The sequence below is a fragment of the Citrus clementina genome, unplaced genomic scaffold (genome assembly GCF_000493195.1).
Source record: "Citrus clementina cultivar Clemenules unplaced genomic scaffold, Citrus_clementina_v1.0 scaffold_5, whole genome shotgun sequence".
NCBI classification, from domain to species: domain Eukaryota; kingdom Viridiplantae; phylum Streptophyta; class Magnoliopsida; order Sapindales; family Rutaceae; genus Citrus; species Citrus x clementina.
In genome coordinates, this window is record NW_006262201.1 from 33,635,689 (window position 1) to 33,653,456 (window position 17,768).

The following is a 17,768-nucleotide window of genomic DNA, read 5'->3' on the forward strand; positions in this document are numbered from 1 at the left end:
TGAAAGCTGTATTGAGGAAAAATAATTGCTTGGCAGCAATTGGAGAAAGGCCCATGGAGATAACTGATGATAAGTGGAACGAGGTAGACGGCAACGCCATTTCTGATCTACACTTGGCACTTGCAGACGGAGTATTATCCAGTGTGGCAGAGAAAAACACAGCGAAGGAAATATGGGATACTCTCACAAAATTGTACGAGGCCAAGTCACTACACAACAAAATCTTCTTGAAGAGGAAACTCTATACTCTTCGAATGGCGGAATCTACAATGGTGACCGACCACATCAATACCTTGAAGACTCTATTTTCACAACTCACAACGTTGGGTCATAATATAGAGGAGAATGAACGTGCAGAGCTTCTACTTCAAAGTCTACCAGATTCATATGATCAACTCATCATCAACCTGACGAACAACAATCCAGTGGACAGTCTAGTTTTCGACGATGTTACAGCCTCCGTATTAAATGAGGAGAGCAGGCGAAAAAATAAGGAAAACAGACAAGCAAGTTCGCAGCAAGCGGATGCGCTATCGGTGACGAGAGGGAGATCAACGGAACGTGGCCCCAGTGGGAGTCAAAATCATGGTAGATCAAAATCCAGAAGTAAGAAGAATGTTAAATGCTACAACTGTGGCAAGAAAGGGCACGTCAAGAAAGAGTGTTGGAGTAACCAGAAGAGAAGAGAGGGCAAAGAACCTAAGTCATCAAATGCTCAGGGGTGTGTAGCAAGTACCTCGGATGATGGCGAAATTCTCTACAGTGAGGCAACAACTGTTTCAGAAGGCAGAAAACGACTTTCTGATGTCTGGCTTATAGACTCAGGAGCTACCTGGCACATGACCTCTCGGAGAGAATGGTTCCACACATATAAACCTATCTCAGGAGGATCTGTATATATGGGAGATGATCATGCCTTGGAGATCGCTGGTATTGGTACTATCAAAATAAAAATGTTTGATGGTACAATTCGCACAATTTGGGAGGTACGACATGTCAACGGCCTGAAGAAAAATCTATTGTCTTTGGGACAAATGGATAGTCATGGGTACAAAACTCATGTGGAGAATGGAATTATGAAGATTGTTAAAGGAGCGCTTGTATTGATGAAGGCAGAAAAGATCGGTGCTAATCTATTCATGCTTAAAAGAGAAACACTACAGGAGGCTGATGTGTGTGTCGCGTCAAATGGAGAAGAATCAACGATGATGTGGCATCTCAAACTTGGCCACATGTCAGAACAAGGTTTGAAGATTCTCTCTGAGCGAAAATTACTTCCGGGGCTCAAATCGGTAAGTTTACCATTTTGCGAGCATTGTGTTATAAGTAAGCAGTATAGATTAAAATTCAGTAGATCTATTACTAGAAGTAAATGCATCTTAGACTTGATTTATTCTGATGTTTGGGAATCACCGGATATATCCATGGGAGGTGCAAAGTACATGGTGACTTTCATTGATGATTATTCCAGAAGATGTTGGGTGTATCCAATTAAGAAAAAGTCATATGTATTTCTAGTGTTTAAAGAATACAAAGCGCGGTTGGAACTTGAATCTGGTAAAAAGATCAAGTGCTTAAGGACGGATAATGGTGGAGAGTATACAGACGGCGAGTTTCTTGCTTTCTGTAAGCAAGAAGGTATTCAGAGGCAGTTCACGGTGGCATACACTCCTCAACAAAACGGAGTGGCAGAGCGGATGAACAGAACTCTTACAGAAAGAATAAGAGCTATGTTGAAGACTGCTGGTCTACCCAATTCATTCTGGGCAGAAGCAGCCAAAACTGCCTGTTATATAGTAAATCGGTCGCCATCTACAACTATTGGGCTGAAGACGGCGATGGAGATGTGGACTGGAAAGCCAGCTGATTATTCCTACCTACATGCATTTGGATGTCCTGTGTACGTGATGTACAATGCCCAAGAAAGAACAAAGCTGGATGAAAAATCTAGAAGATGTATCTTCTTGGGATATGCTGGTGGAGTAAAGGGGTATCGTCTGTGGGATCCCACTGCCCACAACATCGTCATCAGCAGAGATGTTATTTTTGTAGAAGATCAACTGCAAAGAAAAGATGAAGATGATGGCACTGTAAAAGAAAAGTCAGAGACTGTACCGATATATGTGGAAAATAATCCAGAAGATTCAGATTCTTCTGAAGCAGCACCAGAGCACGAGGAACAAGAACCAGTCGAGTCCGAGGCTCCAGAAGTTCGTCGGTCAACTCGTGAGAGACGACCGCCAACGTGGCACTCGGAGTATGTCACAGATATCAACGTTGCATACTGTCTTCTAACAGAGGATGAAGAGCCTTCAACTTTCTATGAAGCTTTAAACAGTTCAGATATTGCTTTGTGGATGACAGCAATGCAGGAAGAAATTGAAGCTCTATACAAGAACAAGACATGGGAACTTGTACCACTACCACGTGGAAGAAAAGCCATTGGAAACAAATGGGTCTATAAGATCAAGCGTGATGGCAATGACCAAGTGGAGCGGTATCGTGCAAGATTGGTGGTGAAAGGATATGCTCAGAAAGAATGTATTGACTTCAACGAGATATTTTCTCCAGTGGTTCGACTCACAACAGTCAGAATAGTCTTGGCAGTGTGTGCTACATTTGACCTACATCTAGAGCAGTTAGATGTTAAAACTGCATTTCTTCATGGAGAACTTGAAGAAGAAATATATATGCTCCAACCAGAAGGTTTTGCAGAAACAGGAAAGGAGAACTTGGTTTGCAGGTTGAACAAATCTTTTTACGGTCTCAAACAGGCGCCGAGGTGTTGGTATAAGAGATTTGATTCCTTCATCATGAGCCTTGGATACAACAGACTCAGTTCAGATCATTGTGCATATTACAAAAGGTTTGAAGATAATGATTTCATTATTTTGCTGTTGTATGTGGATGACATGTTGGTAGCAGGTCCCAACAAAGATCGAATCCAAGAATTAAAGGCACAGTTGGCTAGGGAGTTTGAAATGAAGGACTTGGGACCAGCAAACAAGATTTTAGGGATGCAAATTCACCGAGACAGAAATAACATGAAGATTTGGTTTTCGCAAAAGAATTACTTGAAGAAAATCTTGCGACGCTTCAACATGCAAGATTGTAAGTCAATTTCTACCCCACTTCCTGTTAATTTCAAATTATCCTCAAGTATGTGTCCTAGCAATGAAGCGGAGAGGAAGGAGATGTCTCGAGTACCGTATGTATCAGCAGTGGGAAGTCTGATGTTCGCTATGATATGTACAAGACCAGACATTGCACAAGCAGTGGGAGCAGTCAGTCGATACATGGCGAATCCTGGTGGAGAGCATTGGATAGTTGTGAAGAGGGTTCTGAGATACATCAGAGGAACCTCAGATGTTGCATTATGTTATGGAGGATCAGAGTTTACTGTCAGGGGTTATGTGGATTCAGATTTTGCAGGAGATCTTGATAAAAGAAAATCCACTACTGGTTATGTGTTTACACTTGCGGGAGCAGCTGTAAGCTGGGTTTCGAAACTGCAGACCGTTGTGGCTTTATCTACAACAGAAGCAGAATACATGGCAGCTACACAAGCTTGCAAGGAAGCTATTTGGATACAAAGATTATTGGAGGAGCTCAGGCACAAACAACAGAAAATTCCTGTGTTTTGTGACAGTCAGAGTGCCTTGCACATTGCAAGGAATCCAGCATTTCATTCCAGGACAAAGCACATAGGAGTTCAGTATCACTTCGTTCGAGAAGTAGTGGAAGATGGAAGTGTGGATTTGCAGAAAATCCATACCAAAGAAAACCTAGCAGACGTTTTGACCAAGCCGATAAATACTGATAAATTTGTCTGGAGTAGATCCTCTTGTGGCCTAGCAGAAACGTAGGCAACATGATTATGGCGAAGCAGAAAGGATGGTGTGGAGATTGATCGATTCTCAATCAAATCTCCAAGTGGGAGAATGTCAATCGGCTGCATCTAGAAGCTTTGCATAAACAAATAATGGTGGCACATGGCTTTCAAATTTGAACACGGTTTTCACCCACCAAACTTTGATGAACACGATTTTGAAGAAGTTTTGATACCCACGGCTTTGACTTTCTTGGCCATCATTTTGCTATAAATACAAGTGCAAATGAAGAGCTTATTCATTCCATTATTCAGAGAGCAATTTAGGGAGTCGAGAGAGAATTCAAGAGCTTGCATTTATGAGCTCTTATTACAGTGATTGAGAGAGTTTGGGTGTATTGGGGTTTTTGGGAAGTGAGCTAAAATACTACAATACTTGTAACTCCTTTTCACTAGTAAAATATTTCCTTCTGTCTTCGCCCGTGGATGTAGGCTAAAAGCCGAACCACGTAATTTCTGGTGTCCTCTATTGTGCTTGTTCTTTATTTTATTTCCAATTTCATTTTAGCTGCGGTCCTGCTTCACTCACCAATTATCTAACATAATTTACAAGTTATGATATTAATCATTTAACAGATAAATGTCCTGTTAGCACATGAAAGTAAAATATTAAGTTCCACCAACTGTTTATCAGAATTATTTTAAATTCTATCCTATTTATTTTAAAAAAAGTGTGTGTTAAAAGATTTTATTAGACTTACCATATAAAATCCAACCACGCATTGCTTTCCAATAATAGCACGTCCAAATATAACCTATAAAATGAATGAATCATGATGTTCCAGACACATTGTTGAATCAATGTTTTACACTGACCACAAAAGACTCCAAACAAACTGCGCTTCTAGCGCTTCTCTTGATCTCCTATAAAAATTGTCACCCACAAATTCTTCTTATTAAATATCTAAACATCGTTAATTGATTTTCATTCCAGAATAGCCAATTAAGATCAAGGAACAACAAAACCATGAAGAGAATCTCAGTATGCCTCTTTGTTCCTCTTCTGGTTATCTCCCTATTGCCCTGCAAAAACACTGAAGCAAGTAATGATTTAATCACAACAACTTGTGAAAAAACAATGTACAAGGAACTCTGCATAGCTTCTTTAAGATCAGACAAGGACAGCAGCGGGTCTGACCTCCAAGGCCTTGGCAAAATTTCTTTAAAAATTACGTTGGCCAATGCCAATGAAATTCAGGGTTATATTTCAGAGTTGCTAAAGAAAGATGGGAAGCCATTTCTTCAACAATGCTTGAAGGATTGTTCCGGAAATTTACAGGATGCGATTTTGGAGATTAAAGACTCGATAGCAGCTATCGATTCTAGGAGTTACGGTGATGTTAATACATGGGTCAGTGCTGCTATGAGCTATGAAGAATCCTGCGAAGATGGTTTCAAGGAAAAACCAGGCTTTAAATCTCCATTAACTCAGATGAATGCAAAATTTAGTCAGCTCTGTAGTATTTCTTTAACCATTAGCAATCTCTTGGCTGGCAAAGCATAACATCCTTTTTTTTCAGTTTTTATAAGGACATTTTTATTTTAAGATTTCGGTTCAATTTCGCTTCTCTGAAAGTAAAATTTTAAGACTTACAAAAAGAATGTACAGTCTAAAATTTTAAGACTTACAAAAAGAATGTACAGTCTACGAAAGTGAGATATATCCTATGTAATGGAAAACAAAATAATTTAATTGATTTGTTTGTTCTATTCCACAGTGGGTACACATTAAACCACCATTTTTAATTAGAAGAGAAATTTTATGAAGCGTTCATAAAATTACAACGTTAAGGATTTGAGCTTCTCCTTGAGAAAATACAGGCATGCAACGTAATTATTAATGGACATGTGAAACTAATATAAACCTATATTAATTTAATTACAATCTGATAAACAAAAATTAATCGACCAAATAAAATAAGTCAATCCATTATTCTCTGTTTTCTCTCTTTTCCTTCAAAGGAATTCAAGAAAGTCCATTTATCCAATTTTTATGTTAAAACAACAGTTTAATTTTGATTACTTAAAACATTTCAGTGGGTATATTGTTTTTTTTCCTTTCTCAAGTTTCTTTCACAAATATGAATATATAAATGCATAAACAAAAAAAAAATATATATATATATTATTAATTTGAGAAAAAAATTGTCATCCAATAACATTGGAGCACATGTCCACGAGGTGAAAAAGTAAGAACAAGGCTCAAGCAGAAAGGATAGAAATTTTACTGTACGCACAAATAAAATCTCAGAAACCAAGATGAGGGTTTCCGAGAAGAACTATGTGCGAGATCACTGAAATCAAGTACGAAAAGAAAAGCAGAGACTAGTTAAACAGAACAGAGTTAGCTTGTTCTTGTAAGCAAAAGGGAATATTAAATAAAAACAAGAAGAGAGTTGAAGCAGATCTCGGAGTGGAGGCTGGGGAGTATTTTGCAAAGTTAACAAGCTAACCAAGCAGAGCCAAACCCTAGTCTTAAGAAACCCTTATATAGAGAGATTCTAAGCTATGCATGCATATTACTATAATGCCCTGGAGAAGTCTAGGGTTTATGAAATCTTGATAGTTGCTCCATACCTTTGCTCCATAACTTCACAACTCACTCATTCATCATTAGTGGGATAGATGAAGGCTAGCAAAAAAATTGTCAGTTTAGTTATGGATTGGATTTTGAATCCACTACAACATCTGTTACCAAAACCTTCTTAGTTTCTTACTAGTGATAAATCAAACATCTTGAACCTTCACCAAAGCCATTTGCAAGGGAAGAGATGATTTTTGAGAATCAAAGTAGCCACTTCAGCAGTTATCGAGAAAAAGAACTAAAAACAATGAGTGAGAAGAAAAATCATTTTCCCATCAACTTGTAACATGAATCAAAATGATGTTCTATTTAAGGAACCACAGATTCGATACAATACAACAACCAACTTGGAGGCTTTCAACATAATTGTTATAAGAAAATTAAATCTAATATAACAATGTGCACATCTCATGAAAACAGAGAGCATAAATATATGACTCCATTCTTGGCAAAGACAAGTTTGAATCTTTAAGCTGAGAAGCACACTGGACATTTTTGTTCATTTCTTGATTCTAGACTTTGACACTGGCCTCCAATCTCAGTCAAAATTAGCATTTAAGAATTTCAGCAATTCATTTCTTTTGCTTTCTGCTTCTTTATCTTCCTTCGATTTGTCAAGTTTCAATAGAATCTAGATGGAAACAAGAAGAACGAAACATTAATAATTGTAGACGTCAATAACATCTCTTGTTACAGATTTAGGAAAGGACTAGCTTTACCTTTTTGCCAGAAACAGCACTTCGACGGACTCCATCACCTTTGTCTCGCCTTAAGAACTGCATAGATTGGATGGTAGAGGTTATTGTGATCTTAAACAACAAATGCTACAGATGCAGATGATAAACTACCAAAGTGCATTGGAATACCTTCGAAAGCTGTACAGGGCCACTACTTCCCTCATCTTTCTCCTTCTATATATGGCTCCCATTGCCAGGACGAACCCAACCCAGAAACAAAATCCAGGAAAAGTCAATAGTACCCAGTCACCATGTCACAGACCCCAGCTCCAATTTCAAAGAGCCAATTTACAAAAGAGGCAGAAAAAACTATTAGCATCACCTCAGATATAGACATTTGATACAAGCATCAAAATAACAAACATTCAAACTACTCTGATAAATTACTATATATGCATTGACCATAAAGAAACCAAGCCAAGGTAAGTGACCACATAAAAAGATGAAATTTCGCAACTTCTAAGCACATTGAAGATTAGAAAAAGCAGAACTTGGTGAGCAGAAATACAGAAAATCAAAAGTAAACATCAAACATAATTTCCTACCCCGTGCCTGTGAATCTTTCATTTTGATTCACTTAACATGGGATTTAATTAATCATCATTCGATAAAAATTAGAATGAAACTGACTCAGACAAAGCATAAGCATATTTTTTGACAATAAGATAAAGGCGAGAAAGCTAGAGTCAGAAAACTGCCCTACCTCTTTAACTTTCTGTTTATGACGTTTATGTCGATGACCCTTGCTCCGGTCCTTTTCCTTGGTCTGGAAGGCAAGGGGCAACAAATTGAGATTCATAGACCAAAAGCTTTAAAATGAGAATAAAATAGATTGTCAATCAACCACCTTCTTTGGTCTGTCACTCTTCTTGTGCCTCTTTGAATGACTTTCATGCTCACTGTCGGAAGAATTGTCGCTTCTACAATAGTTCAACAATGTATACATAATGTTAGGAAGACACTCATCCCTTCTCTCTATCCAGTTATTAACGTGAAAAATTCAAAAAAAATATTTTAAGAACAGGGTTTCTACTGCTTGATAAAGTTTATGAACATGAAATCCATTGCATTGCATGACCTTGTAAAGAGCATATATGCACAACTTAGTAAAACAAATAGATTCCATGAGCTGTATTAGAAATGCCTCAGGACAACCCATTCAGGCACTAGGATAGAAATATATAGAGAACAATATGAATTGAAGACACTAGCCTGACATTAAAATCAATTATTGAATTGAACCCACGTGCTTCTCTCAACACTCGTGCTTCCAAATTTCAGTATTCATAATCATACCAATGACCAAACTGTACTCTAAAAATGTCAAATAACACTTTTTATTTATTCCTAGTTCTTGATTTCCATTCTCATAACAAGTAACAACTAGTCTTTAATTACAGTTTTAGTTGATTCCCTGTAATCACAAGTTTTAAGATGGCACAAACCCATTTCAAAATTACACATAAGATAGAACACCAACAACAATCTTCAAGTTTCACAAGAGAACACTCTAAACAACATTAGATCAAACGAAGTTGAAAACATAATACACTAAACTAATAAAATGTATTCAGATCTTTCATCTATCTAATGTTTTCCAAGAATTACCTACATATCAATTCCACTGAACAGAAAGCACAGAGCTTATCAGTACTAATAAATTATTTCCCAAATTACACAGCATCCGCCAAACTATTTGAGCAAAAATTAGGCCCCAGAGAAAAAGTTAATCTAAACAACTAAAAAAATTAACAATTTTATTAGAGAGAGAGAGAGAGGGGGAGGGACGGCGGAGAGAGGGAGGGAGGGAGACTGATTTTTACCAAAATATGAAGACCAATAAGTTTTTCGAGATAAAATTTAACCAAAATCGAGACATCATATTAAAAAAATCTTAACATTTAAAAAATTATAAATTTTGAACCAAAAATAAGGAGTACCCATCGAATTGTAAGCTACAAACATAAATTTTCAAGTCATAGCACAAAAAATCCATAAAGTTAGAGAGAAAATTGTGAACCTGGAGGAATCAGATTGGGAAGAATAAGAATCGGAGGAGTTGTGGCGCCTGCGACGTCGTTTTGTTTGAGACCGCGGCTTTTTACGGATCTTGAGGGACTCTCTGTCTCTTTCTCTGTCTCGGCGGCTACGGCGACGGCGACGACGGTGAGAGGATGATGACGTGTCAGACGAGGACGAATCTGAAGAGTACGGGGACACAGAGGACGATGAAGCCGCCATCGTGGGTGCTGCGTGTCGTGCGTGTGAAAGAAGAGCGAGGGTTTTATTAGTATTTGGGAGTTTTTGTTTTGTACCCCTGAAGTTTTTTAATTTATTATCATGTGAGAAGAACTACAAAATAAAGATTTAAGCCCCCTGAGTCTGGGTGTGAAGTGTGAACTCTCCGAGATTCCGACCCCGTTTGAACTTTTTGCGAGTCATTCAAATGTGTAGATCCACTCTGCCCCACATAATTATGGTCAATTACGAAATATCCCTGTCGTTTTATAAAATGTCAACCCACTCCCACCTGTCCTTGCTCCTTGGCTTCTTGCAATTTATTAAACTTAAGGTGAGATTAAAAAAAAAAAGAATCTCTATTTATTTTTTATAATTGCAATAAATCAATGAAAAAAAATTATTTGCGGAAAAAAATTGAAGGGAAGGAATGAAATATTTTGTAAATTCTATCTTTTAAATAGTGTGAGTTTTAAAATCATTTTAATGCATATGAAATTTTTTCTAATTAATTAAAATGTTGTGACAATGCATATGAAAAAAATGAATATCATGCACTATTTTTTTCCCCCATATGTATCGTATGTGTATATATTAACATCTATAAATATGTGGTACCGAATTTTAATTTTACCTTTTAATTATGCTTTGGTATTAAAATATAATATTTTTACATTTCCATAAAGTATAAAAACGTGACTAGTTATTATTTCACATAAGTTAACATTAAAAGGGTTCTCTTCACACCCATGAACAAATTGAACACCACACAAACCCTTCACTGAATAAAAATACCACTACCCATTAATTAGTAACAAACCCTGAAACATAAGGCACCCCTCTAGGTTTTATCCAATCATCGCCATCAAAAAACTTCCCAGCTGTAAACTCAAAAGCCTCCTCAAGCCTGTCAATGCTCTTAACACCTTGCCATGTGACACGCCCTGTCTTGTTTGCACCAGGGCCATAGTTACCGTACTCCGCATAGAAGCAAGTATGAATCCCAAATTCTCCTTCCCATGGCAACCAACCCTGTGGCTGAATCAAATCGTCAATAAAGGTCTCCATTATGACTGTCCTCGAGTGAATTCTCCAGGGGCGTCCGAGATATGACTTGATTTTATTCCTGACGGGCCAGTACACGTGGTCCGCGATGATTGAGCTGTTCTGGATGACGATGGCGGTTGGCTGGTGGGTAACATTGCGGCCCTGGGCAGTGACAATGCAATGCTGGTTGTCTAGGGGTTTTCGGACGATGATTTTGCAGTTTTGAAAGAAGGCAGAGCCGTCGCCGAAGATGAAGTCGATTGTGCCGGTGATGGTGCAGTCTCGGTAGTACTGGCGCTTGGCGTGGGTGTAGAGTGTGTCTTGGTAGCCGTCCATTGAACAGTTGTAGAAGATTGACATATCGGCATCCACCCTTAGGGCTACTGCTTGATGTTTCTCTGGTCCTGCTGAGTTCTCAAAGCCAATGTTCTTAGCCATGAAGAATTCTCCAAGAATACCTGCCCCCAAATAGCATGTCTAGTTATTGAAATTGTAGCTTCTTTCGGAAAATATGTGTTAGAAAGCACACAATAAATATCTAGAGTATAAATATGTAATCTGAAGAAGTACTTCAAATCCTCTACGTAAAGCACTTGAAAAACTCTTTTAAATTGCAATTTGAATTCATTGCTGACCTAACCGGTGCATTTTCTATATATATATATATATATATATATATATATATATATATATATATATATATATATATTGACATGGTGTATATTTCCAACATTGCCTTATTAAAAATTTAATTACACACTCGCACATATATATCTATTTACTACACCAATTAAAACATCATAAAAGTATTATTATTGGATCCAATCTTATAAACTACTTTTCTATGACCAAGTTAGTCTTTAATTAAAAATCTCTCTTAATGCATTTTTCTTTATCCTAAAAGTTATGTTTCCTTCTAACTAAACACTACAAAATTGAATTGGAAGATTTTAATTGAGTCATTAGTTCTTAAATTAATTTAAATGTATTTACATATGTAACGTACTGACTGTGGCGGTATGCATCGTGGGTGTGCCATCGACATAGTTCAAATTTCCTGTGATTCTGGTCTTGTACATGCCATCACCAATCATAAACACACGAGCCATGGACCTGTTAAGATAAACTTTCTCTTGATAAATTCCCTCCTTAATGTAAATTGTAGTTGTCTTATTACTCTTCTTCGGAATAAAGTTCAATGCTTCATTAATCGTGGTGCAATTCCCACTTCCATCCTTAGCAACAACAACGTCAGGCTTAAACTGAGCTTGATCAATCAACCCAAGCAGCTTCCGATTTCTCGGACCAAGCCAAGATGGATACAGATCGCCATGTTCTAGCACATGAATACCTCCATGCCCAAGAACTTTAGCATTATTTTCAATTAGCCCACGATGATGGCTGCTGCCCAAGTTTATTTCACGATTAATGTCCAAATTTCCAAGAATTGAAGAGATTTTTGACACCATTGCAATAGCATTGATGGTAAGTTCAATTGATGTCTTCAGTATCTCCCTCATTTTTACTCCGGCTTCGCCCGTCGTATTTGCAAACCCATCGAGGCATGTTTCTTGGTATGTGATTGTGGAACTAAGCCAAGTTTTCAAATTATTAATCATTGGACCCATCTTGTACCTAGCTTGATGATCAGACTTTCCCAATTCTTCAAACGAGCGTTGCAAATCCTCAATGGCTTCATCCATTAACTCGTTGCAGTCCTCGAGAGCCAGGCTTGCTCTGGGGTCCTTTTCGAGTTGTTTCAGGGTTCTTGATCTCTTTGCAGCTGCTGCTACATGTTTCTTGGCGACTTGAAATGCTGCCCTAATGAGTTCTTTAGGGTCTGTCGTGTTTCCCGACTCTGTCTGGAGACTCTCGACGCATTGCTTTTGATAGTCTGTGGGTTGGCAAACGGTTTTGATGGCCTTCATTGAGGCTGATACTTGGTCATGAGATTGTGAACTGACATCAACTTCGGATTTGCCATTATTAGGCCGGCGGCCAATGGAAACTGTCGCCACAACCACCATGACAACGAGGAATATCGACGCGAACATGACAAAGGCGATCCTGTTTTTTCCGATTTTCTCAACATCCTCTTGATGCATTTTTTTTTATTCAAATATGGAAGATGAATAATTTTAAAAAAATGGAAAGAAAGAACCGATGTCTTTGTTAAATTCTAGTTAAAAAATTTGTGTATGATCGATCAATTGCTGAATTGCAAATGATCAAGAGAGAGTAGCATTGTGAGTCCAATGAAGCTTGGAGCTCTACTCAAGGATTTAAATTTCTTTTGAAAAAAAAAATTGTTATGTCAGTTGGAATTTTAAAGGCTAATAGAAAGCAAGCTTGAGGGTTGCTAGTTACTAATTTTATTATTATTTCTTTACTAAAAATAGGGAAGAAAAACTGATAGAACTTGAAATTTAGGGCGCTGGCATGTAATCTTTAATCAAATTGGCTTCATTAATAGTATAATTCAGGCAGAGAAATCAGCAGTTACGGTGGAAGTTTGGTGAGTTTTATCACTTCACTAGATGAACTTTTCTAGTTTTTTTTCCCCTTAATCTAGATTAAGTTTAGGTTTTGGCTTTAGTGCATAGGAAATAACAGAGATTTTTTTTTTCAAAAAAGAATTAATTGAATATAACATATGAAGAAAATTGACGCGTATACGTGACAATAAAATATTTTGTCTTTTTTTTCCCCCCCTCAGTCATTGAACTTGTAATTGGAACTATATTCGGCGAGTCTTCAAATGCATGTGGTGAATTATTAGATGAAAAGTTTACTTATATTAGTGGGCTTTCTCATATGTCTCAACTTTCATACTTTGTAATCGTTCAATTTCGTTCCAATGGTATAAATCTAAAGTTTTTTTTTTTAAGGAAAAAGGTATATAGCATTTAAATCATTTATTCATCTATTATTCGATTAAATTATATATTGGCCAATCCAATTTTTAGACCTTCATTCGAGTGCTTTTTTCTTTTTTTTTAATATATAGTTGAGTATCAACAAAATGTTCATAGAAGAAATTTATGGTAAGAAGCTTAAAAAGACGATTAATTGTGAGACAACTCTGAGCTCGGTTCATCAATTAATTAATCTCTCTTCTCAGGGCATTTACTTGTCTTAGAAAGTTTTTTATCACCTTTAATTACAATTGCATCAAGACATGGATCTTCGACTTCCTCAAATTGAAGTTGCTTACGGCATTAAAGTTTTCAAGTTTTGATATGTTGTGTAAAAAATATTCAACTAGCTGCCCGAAGTATTCCTAAACTTCTATCGTTTTATACAAACAAAATAAAATCCAAGCCATGTTATTTATTTATTTATTTATTTATTTTTGGGCAAGACTAGTATCTTGATCATTTTCACTAGTAGGTTAGATACCACCAGTTTGTTAGGATTGAATTGAGCACATTGATCAATTAATCTTCAGTGATGAACCAACATTGACGTAATCTATGAACAATTTGAGGCTTAAAAAAATAATCAATTGAAAACAAAGAAAGATACAAGAAAACCGAGACTCAATAAGAACAAGTCAAATTGTATAAACTTGATGTGATTCAGCCAATAAAGGTGCTTACTACCATATCGAAATATGAACTCAAATCAAGCTTAATTGATTATTTAATTTGGTCATGTTAACTACAAAGAGTTCCAACCTTACAAATTTTTTAAGCTTAATGTGATTCAGCCATAACTATGATGTAACCCTTGATATCAACCTTGGAAACCCCTGCTTTCCTGAATTAGATTCTCTTCGTCTGCAACTTAACAAATTATCTACTAGCTCAAAACTCCACATCAGCGCAACTGATTTGATTTCTGAAAAAATAATTATACTATTCACAAATTGGCCAATAAGTATTGAGAAAGTCAAATTGATTGCTTTTAATGGAAATATCTTTTATCTCCATTGGATAGGGCATAACCGTAGAACACTAGTGAGGTTATATAAATGGTTACTGATAACCAGCCGACTGATTAATTAGGTGCAAAACGTTGTGGTATGAATAACTAAGATATATAAAATGCAATTTTGCAGCATTTCCTTCATGAAAAATGAAACAATTTTGTAACTTTTGGTTCATTGAGAAAGATGTTTGACAACTAGACGTTTCCAAAAACGATTGGCCTGCGAAAGCGAAGGTGAAGATAATTAGCAACTAAGATATATAAAATGCAATTTTGCAGCATTTTCTTCATGAAAAATGAAACAATTTTGCAACTTTTGGTTCATTGAGAAAGATGTTTGACAACTAGACGTTTCCAAAAACGATTGGCCTGCGAAAGCGAAGGTGAAGATAATTAGCAACTAAGATATATAAAATGCAATTTTGCAGCATTTTCTTCATGAAAAATGAAACAATTTTGCAACTTTTGGTTCATTGAGAAAAATGTTTGACAACTAGACGTTTCCAAAAACGATTGCCCTGCGAAAGCGAAGGTGAAGATAATTAGCAAGTGAATCAGCAATAACCATCGATTCAGTTTCACGTCAAAAATCAGGTCGCCTTCTTATGAATTAGTGCCTTTGAAAATTATGAGATCAGCTCGCTTTCTTATGAAATTATTTGGATATTATTCAGTTTTAGGTTGCCTTCATATGAAATTATTTAGAAATTATTCAGTCTCAGTTGCCTTCTCATGAATTTTTTTTTTGGGGAATTTTTCAGTTTCAGGTTGACATCTTACGTATGAACAGAATTTTAAAAGAAGAAATTATCCAGTTTCAGTTTGCCTTCGTATGAAAATATTTATATTCTTAATCGGAAAAATTAGAATGCCACTAATCATCTATAAATAATCGAAACCTCCGTTAACATTAACATAATATACGTACGATAACAAATCTTTTCTTACAAGTTCGATGAATGGAGAAATCATCTGCTCTCTTCCTTTTTACTTGCGTTTGTTTCATTTTAACCATCGTCCCAACTAGACGTTTCCAAAAACAATTGGTCTGCGAAAGCGAAGGTGAAGATAATTAGCAACTAAGATATATAAAATACAATTTTGCAGCATTTTCTTCATGAAAAATGAAACAATTTTGTAACTTTTGGTTCATTGAGGAAGATGTTTGACAACTAGACGTTTCCAAAAACGATTGGCCTGCGAAAGCAAAGGTGAAAATAATTAGCAGCTAAGATATATAAAATGCAATTTTGCAGCATTTTCTTCATGAAAAATGAAACAATTTTGTAACTTTTGGTTCATTGAGAAAGATGTTTGACAACTAGACGTTTCCAAAAACGATTGGCCTGCAAAAGCGGAGGTGAAGATAATTAGCAACTAAGATATATAAAATGCAATTTTGCAGCATTTTCTTCATGAAAAATGAAACAATTTTGCAATTTTTGGTTCATTGAGAAAGATGTTTGACAACTAGACGTTTCCAAGAACGATTGGCTTGCGAAAGCGAAGGTGAAGATAATTAGCAATTAAGATATATAAAATGCAATTTTGCAGCATTTTCTTCATGAAAAATGAAACAATCTTACAACTTTTGGTTTATTGAGAAAGATGTTTGACAACTAAACGTTTCCAAAAATGATTCGCCTGCGAAAGCGAAGGTGAAGATAATTAGCAAGTGAATCAGCAATAACCATCGATTCAGTTTCACGTCAAAAACCAGGTCGCCTTCTTATGAATTAATGTCTTTGAAAATTATGAGATCAGCTCGCTTTCTTATGAAATTATTTGGATGTTATTCAGTTTTAGGTTGCCTTATTTTGAAATTATTTAGAAATTATTCAGTCTCAGTTGCCTTCTCATGAATTTTTTTTTTTTGGGAATTTTTCAGTTTCAGGTGGACATCTTATGTATGAACAGAATTTTAAAAGAAGAAATTATCCAGTTTCAGTTTGCCTTCGTATGAATATATTTATATTCTTAATCGGAAAAATTAAAATGCCACTGATCATCTATAAATAATCGAAACCTCCGTTAACATTAAAATCAATATACGTACGATAACAAATCTTTTCTTACAAGTTCGATGAATGGAGAAATCATCTGCTCTCTTCCTTTTTACTTGTGTTTGATTCATTTTAACCATCGTCCTAACTAGACGTTTCCAAAAATGATTGGCCTGCGAAAGCGTAGGTGAAGATAATTAGCAACTAAGATAAATAAAATACAATTTTGCAGCATTTTCTTCATGAAAAATGAAACAATTTTGTAACTTTTGGTTCATTGAGAAAGATGTTTGACAACTAAACGCTTCCAAAAATGATTGGCCTACGAAAGCGAATGTGAAGATAATTAGCAACTAAGATATATAAAATGCAACTTTACAGCATTTTCTTAATGAAAAATGAAACAATTTTGTAACTTTTGGTTCATTGAGAAAGATGTTTGACAACTACACGTTTCCAAAAACGATTGGCCTGCGAAAGCGAAGGTGAAGATAATTAGCAACTAAGATATATAAAATGCAATTTTGCAGCATTTTCTTCATGAAAAATGAAACAATTTTGTAATTTTTGGTTCATTGAGAAAGATGGTTGACAACTAGACGTTTCCAAGAACGATTGGCCTCCGAAAGCGAATGTGAAGATAATTAGCAACTATGATATATAAAATGCAATTTTGCAGCATTTTCTTCATGAAAAATGAAACAATTTTGTAACTTTTGGTTCATTGAGAAAGATGTTTGACAACTAGACGTTTCCAAAAACGATTGGCCTGCAAAAGCGAAGGTGAAGATAATTAACAACTAAGATATATAAAATGCAATTTTGCAGCATTTTCTTCATGAAAAATGAAACAATTTTGCAACTTTTGGTTCATTGAGAAAGATGTTTGACAACTAGACGTTTCCAAAAACGATTGGCCTGCGAAAGCGAAGGTGAAGATAATTAGCAACTAAGATATATAAAATGCAATTTTGCAGCATTTTCTTCATGAAAAATGAAACAATTTTGCAACTTTTGGTTCATTGAGAAAGATGTTTGACAACTAGACGTTTCCAAAAACGATTGCCCTGCGAAAGCGAAGGTGAAGATAATTAGCAAGTGAATCAGCAATAACCATCGATTCAGTTTCACGTCAAAAATCAGGTCGCCTTCTTATGAATTAGTGCCTTTGAAAATTATGAGATCAGCTCGCTTTCTTATGAAATTATTTGGATATTATTCAGTTTTAGGTTGCCTTTATATGAAATTATTTGGAAATTATTCAGTCTTAGTTGCCTTCTCATGAATTTTTTTTTTGGGGAATTTTTCAGTTTCAAGTTGACATCTTACGTATGAACAGG

The 17,768-nt window shown here is 36.0% G+C and overlaps 3 protein-coding genes across 3 annotated transcripts; 1 reads left to right on the plus strand and 2 right to left on the minus strand.

Moving 5' to 3' along the window:
- The first annotated feature begins 4,798 nt into the window (after positions 1-4,798).
- On the plus strand, positions 4,799-5,560 carry LOC18042057 (putative invertase inhibitor). The gene has a single exon (XM_006433395.2). The coding sequence runs from the start codon at positions 4,857-4,859 to the stop codon at positions 5,391-5,393; it is 537 nt and encodes a 178-aa protein (XP_006433458.1). The 5' UTR covers positions 4,799-4,856; the 3' UTR covers positions 5,394-5,560.
- A 1,201-nt stretch (positions 5,561-6,761) lies between these two features.
- On the minus strand, positions 6,762-9,463 carry LOC18040833 (arginine and glutamate-rich protein 1). The gene is made up of 6 exons (XM_024184868.1): positions 9,231-9,463; positions 8,058-8,130; positions 7,914-7,976; positions 7,340-7,384; positions 7,193-7,249; positions 6,762-7,104 (listed from the first exon to the last, which is right to left on the minus strand). Exons 1-6 carry the CDS (start codon positions 9,449-9,451, stop codon positions 7,012-7,014), a joined length of 552 nt encoding a protein of 183 aa, XP_024040636.1. The 5' UTR covers positions 9,452-9,463; the 3' UTR covers positions 6,762-7,011.
- A 789-nt stretch (positions 9,464-10,252) lies between these two features.
- Positions 10,253-12,600, minus strand: LOC112095422 (probable pectinesterase/pectinesterase inhibitor 21). The gene is made up of 2 exons (XM_024184823.1): positions 11,502-12,600; positions 10,253-10,953 (listed from the first exon to the last, which is right to left on the minus strand). The coding sequence occupies exons 1-2, from the start codon at positions 12,598-12,600 to the stop codon at positions 10,253-10,255; spliced, it is 1,800 nt and encodes a 599-aa protein (XP_024040591.1).
- Between the last annotated feature and the right edge of the window lie 5,168 nt (positions 12,601-17,768).

Bases quoted from the DNA above. Each gene is read 5' to 3' on its own strand.
- LOC112095422 (XM_024184823.1), bottom strand. From the start codon at position 12,600: ATGCATCAAGAGGATGTTGAGAAAATCGGAAAAAACAGGATCGCCTTT. The intron at 10,954-11,501 runs GTACGTTACATA...ATTTGGGGGCAG, and splicing joins GATGCATACCGCCACAGTCA to GTATTCTTGGAGAATTCTTC.
- LOC18040833 (XM_024184868.1), bottom strand. From the start codon at position 9,451: ATGGCGGCTTCATCGTCCTCTGTGTCCCCGTACTCTTCAGATTCGTCC. The intron at 7,977-8,057 runs GTGGTTGATTGA...CTTGCCTTCCAG, and splicing joins AGAGTGACAGACCAAAGAAG to ACCAAGGAAAAGGACCGGAG. The intron at 7,250-7,339 runs GTATTCCAATGC...CAATCTATGCAG, and splicing joins GCCCTGTACAGCTTTCGAAG to TTCTTAAGGCGAGACAAAGG.
- LOC18042057 (XM_006433395.2), top strand. From the start codon at position 4,857: ATGAAGAGAATCTCAGTATGCCTCTTTGTTCCTCTTCTGGTTATCTCC.